The sequence below is a fragment of the Phalaenopsis equestris genome, unplaced genomic scaffold, assembly GCF_001263595.1.
Source record: "Phalaenopsis equestris unplaced genomic scaffold, ASM126359v1 Scaffold000151, whole genome shotgun sequence".
NCBI classification, from domain to species: Eukaryota; Viridiplantae; Streptophyta; class Magnoliopsida; order Asparagales; family Orchidaceae; genus Phalaenopsis; species Phalaenopsis equestris.
The window spans coordinates 324015-329269 of NW_018164593.1; the positions used below are offsets into that span (position 1 = coordinate 324015).

Below are 5255 nucleotides of genomic sequence, written 5' to 3' on the forward strand. Positions count from 1 at the left end.
GAGAGAGAGGGAGAGAGAGAGAGAGATAACTACATAAGAAAATATCATTGTTATTATTATTTTAAAATAAAACATAACGAATCAATTGTCTCCCGCTTGCCTTATCGAGGGCGAACTAGACTATCACTACACAATCTCTCCACTCCAAGGGACGCCTAAATCGAACCCACAATCAATACCTCCCAAAACTCACATGTCGATGCCCTTGCAGATTTTTGTCTCATCATCTCGAAACCTTCATTCAGAGCAAACCAAATCCCTGCACTCTTATCCCCATCACCAAACTCAACACCAATCTCCACCAATTCTATTTTGTCTCATATTCCCATCTCTTACCAAAACACCAATTATAGATCTCATCAAAGGTGCTGTTTTCGCATCTACAAACATCAATGTTGCCACCATTTCACTGCTCATCCACATTACATTGTTTCCCGCGTCACAATATCCAAAGGAAAATGGGATTTTCCTGCAGCCATGGCGAATGGGCCAAAAAGTCAACTTGCAAATCCAAACAAAAATTATTAATCAAAAGAACTAGAAACTTGCTATGAAGCTCCCTAGCTATTATATTTAGATATTACACCAAACAAACTTCTAATCGTCAACATTCACTCAATTTCACCAAACACTAAGGATTACTTTTTCTTCCGAAGATCTAAAGGCAACTGAAACTACTAGGATTAATTTTTCTTCATCTTAGTGTATCACAAGGTTCAATCAATTGTGAGATGCCTCCAAATTACTGGACTAAAAGCCCTTCAGGATAATGATTGAAAAAATATTAAAAAAAACTAAGGAATCAAATTGCCTTAAAAGAGTTCAACAAAAACTAAGTAGAACACAGAATATTTAGGGTTGCATTATTCAAAGTGTGATTGAGCTCGAGGTATAATCTATGACACATGACATCAACACATTTTTGACTGTAAGGTGCCCCAAAACTCGGTCGAACTAGCTTGATTCAGGCCAAGCACAAGGCTAACTAGTTTGTCAGTGAATAACAAGTGTTTTGTGATGCATTAAAATTCTTAACAAATGGCAAACACCAAATCAAGTTTCATGTGTGATTCCAACAAATGTCAACCCATCCTCTCCTTCTCCAATAGCCCAATCCTCAATCCAAACATATATTAAGACTCGTTTGAGTCAAACATGCATCAAAGCCTCCTCTCACGCTCCACCACTATATTTTATATTGCAAATACTTTTTAATGCTACTCCTGACAAACCCAGCTCAACTCCAGTCGCCCCAAAGAACTTGTAGACCACAATAGAATGATTGGGCGCATAGCCATCACCTCCATTGCCACTTGTGAACTGTCAAAAGAATGTGTGCCTCAATGGCCACCAACTTCCTACAACTCCGTCAACCATTACACCTACATGTCATGACCTCAAGATTTACATGGGTTCCTTCAGTGGATTTATCATATCCTGTTATTTGATTCAACCTTGAAGTCATGGTACATATTTAAGGGGTGGGTAATGTTAGGCATATGTTATGGGTTATATGCGTTGAAAAATGCAGTAACTATCTTAATAGTTTTTGTTTAGTGTTGACAGTTTGATAGGTTAAGTTAGCATTAAGTCTCTTGAATACTTTATATATCTCTCATTTGGTGAGTCGTATACATCAATGAATACTCCTCAATTCCCTAATTTTTGGAATTGTCGGCAAGCTTCAAATTATCATTTATCTTTCTTCAAAGGTTATAAAAAACTGACTAGGCTTGGATGTATCTGATCTAATTCAATCAAAGAAAGTAAATTTAGGTAAAGCCCAAATCAATCATGTTCATGTAGCTCTTAACACTAAGATGTTCATCAAACATCAAACTAGAGCAACAAGAATTTTAAAGTTACAATGGTGGTACATCCATGGATCCCTTAACGTGATTGACACAAACCTTAAGGCTATCGTCATCTCAACAGGAACGGTAAATCCCTAGATGCTTGGAGTCAAAATCCTTAGCATAGTAATTAAAGATGGAAACAACAACAACAAAGCCTTAATCCCACAACATGGGGTCGACTACATGAATCCTTTTTCTCAATTGTGTCTTATTTAGTGTCATATTTTCATTTAGTTCTAATAAATTAAGATCATTTTTTATACAATAAGCCCAAGTCTTCCTAGGTTTACCTCTGTCTTTCTTAACATAAATCGAATCTAAAACATCTACTCTCCTATCGAATCAGCAGATAGTCGACGTTTAATGTGACCAAACCATCTAATCGAATCAGTAGATAGTCGACGTTTAATGTGACCAAACCATCTAAGACGACTCTCTACACCAACCCTATCACAAAGATATTCATTTCGCATTTTGTCACTAAGTGTAAAGCCGCTCATCCACCTAATCATTCTCATCTCAGCAACACTTAACTTAGTATTATGCTTCTCTTTTAAAGGCCAACATTTAGCGCAATAGAGCATTGCAGGTCTCACCTCCGACTTATAAAATTATATAATAATGTAATGTATGTGTCCATTGCATTTACTTATTAAATATACAAACCTAAAAAATTATTAAAACAATATAATGAGTTATCTAAGATAATCCAAGAGCAATCACACTTTTATTCTACACTAATCCTAAAAAAATGCATTATACATGCTGACCTTCATTTTTATAAAAATTATATAATAATGTAATGTATGTGTCCATTGCATTTACTTAATTGAATTGCTTCAATCAACCAACTTGAATTCTACTATTAACATCCCCATCTATATCATTATCGCTTTGAATAACAGACCCAAGAGATCTAAATCGTTCACGTCTTTTAATAATTTGATCACCTAAAATTACACTTCTGTTACTAGAGACTACTAAAATTACATTCCATGTATTCAGTTTTAGTTCTACTCAAATGAAGGCCTTTAGACTCTAATGTAGATGCTTCAATCAACCAACTTGAATTCTACTATTAACATCCCCATCTATATCATTATCGCTTTGAATAACAGACCCAAGAGATCTAAATCGTTCACGTCTTTTAATAATTTGATCACCTAAAATTACACTTCTGTCACTAGAGCTACTACTACTAAAATTACATTCCATGTATTCAGTTTTAGTTCTACTCAAATGAAGGCCTTTAGACTCCAATGTAGACCTCTATAATTCAAGTTTTTCTCAGGTTTTTTCTCTCGTCTTATCCACAAGAAGGATAGCATCAGCAAAAAGCATACACCAAGGTACATCCTCCTGTAAATGTCCAATAAGACCATCCATAACTAAAGCAAAAAGATATGGGCTTAAAGCCGATCCCTGATGTAATCAAATAGAAATAGGAAAATATTTAGTCAATCCTCCTTTTGTTCAAACACAAGTAACAGCTCTCGTATACATGTCTTTATTGACTTGAATATAAGTCATATCAACACCTTTCTTCTCAAGAACTCTCCAAAGAATATATCTTGGAACCTTATCGCAAGTTGTTTCTAAATCAATAAAAATCAAATGTAGATGCTCCATATTAACTCTAAACTTCTTTATCAAACCTCTCAATAAATGTATAGCTTCCATAGTAGATCTGCCCCGCATAAATCCAAATTGATTATGAGAAATCTTTGTAATACGTCTTAACTTATGTTCAATTACCCTCTCCCATAATTTTAATGCATGACACATCAACTTAATTGCTCTATAATTTGCACACTCTTGTGCATCCCCTTTATTCTTAAAAATGGGGACCAAAATACTCTTCCTCCGGACCTCCACTCCTCAGGCATCTTTTTAGTTTTTAAAATAATATTAAAGAGTTTAGTAAGCCAAGAAACTCTCAAATCTCCTAAAAATTTCCACAATTCAATTGGGATATCATCAGGTCCTACAAACTTTCCACACTTGGTTTTCTTTAAGGCCTCCTCAACTTCTATTTTACTAAAACGATGGTAAACAATTCTTTTAATTCCCAAAGTGACCTCGCCTCAAATTAATAAAGCAACCTCAATGTGAGTTTTATTCATTCTAGCAATCCAAACTTTAAAATCAATCCAATTTTCTTCAAGTTTTGAATTACAAACTAGGAAGTCGGAAGTCCCTAGCAACCCTTAGTGCTTCACAAGCTTCCCGTAGGTTCCAATATTCTCAGAATAGGATAATGTCACATTTCAAAACATGGTATGCAAATGCAACTAAAGAGACAAGCATACCTACGCCAGGTCCCTTAACACAAGAGGCATATTTAGCACAAATAAATGCCTAAAGTCTATAGCCTGCCCTTTATGTAGATAACATGGAGAAGCTTTGATGTTTTATGCTTCAAATTTTTTGGTTACTAAGTTCGCAGCCTATATAATTAAGACAAACATAAAACATAAGATGAAATAATTCTTAGAAAAAAAATAAAGCACTAGCCACTTGATTACGTGGTATTGCCTCTGAACTCGAAAGGTGAGTTATAATGTTCGAAAAAAAAAAAATTATTAAACTATGACTCCCTTATGATAGTTTAGTCCAAGGTCCTTACAATGTACACCTCGTGCAAGCCAATAAACAGAAATCGCTTCAACAAAATAACAAAGAAATAATTTAATTCCCGAAACCCTTAAAAGATAATGCAACTTCCAAATCAAACATGTTTTCAGTGAACGGTCACAAAAGTTATCGCCCGTGCTCCCTCATTTCACAAAAGCACGCGACAGCCATCGATTCCGATTAATGACTTCATACAAAACCCTCACAAGACAGCAAACTTGTCCAGATCAGCAACCACCCATCCATAGCTATAGTTTCTCACATCCCACTCAACCGCCTCAACCAAATGCAGCCAGCACAGCAGCTTCAGCATCCCAGCAACATCCAAGAAAAACCTCTCATCACGACGTTTTTCCGATATCGACTAAAAGGAAAGAACCACGTATGCCACCAGCTTTAATTAGGTTCTCGTAAAAGGAGAAAAGATTTGATTACCTTCCAACAATAATCGAGGGAAGCCATTGGCAGTGGCGGGGGGGGGGGGGGGGGGGGGGGGGGGGCGCCCACACCGCAGGTGGCGGCGGCCGATTAGATCGTGACCGTGATGGTGGAGGTGAGAGGCTCGAGGGTGAGACGGAAAATCGAAAGCTAATTTTGTACAGTACTTCGGATTATATGATTATCGGATATGTGGAGCAGTACTAAACTTCGTATTATATAATTATCGGATATGTGGAGCGAAAATGACCCCTCATAATGTAGGCATTTTATGGCGGCACTAAAGTGTTCCCTAGCTATATCAATATATAAAATATTACATATAAA

The 5255-nt window shown here is 36.3% G+C and overlaps 1 protein-coding gene across 2 annotated transcripts in view; it reads right to left on the reverse strand.

Moving 5' to 3' along the window:
- The window catches only part of LOC110021891 (methylsterol monooxygenase 2-1), a 30094-nt gene extending 25120 nt beyond the window's left edge, over window positions 1-4974 (reverse strand). For both annotated transcript variants that reach the window (XM_020720596.1, XM_020720595.1), the window contains exon 1: window positions 4926-4974. In XM_020720596.1, coding sequence (XP_020576255.1) covers window positions 4926-4952 — 27 coding nt within the window. In that variant the 5' untranslated portion in view covers window positions 4953-4974. The remainder of the gene's footprint in view (window positions 1-4925) is intronic.
- Between the last annotated feature and the right edge of the window lie 281 nt (window positions 4975-5255).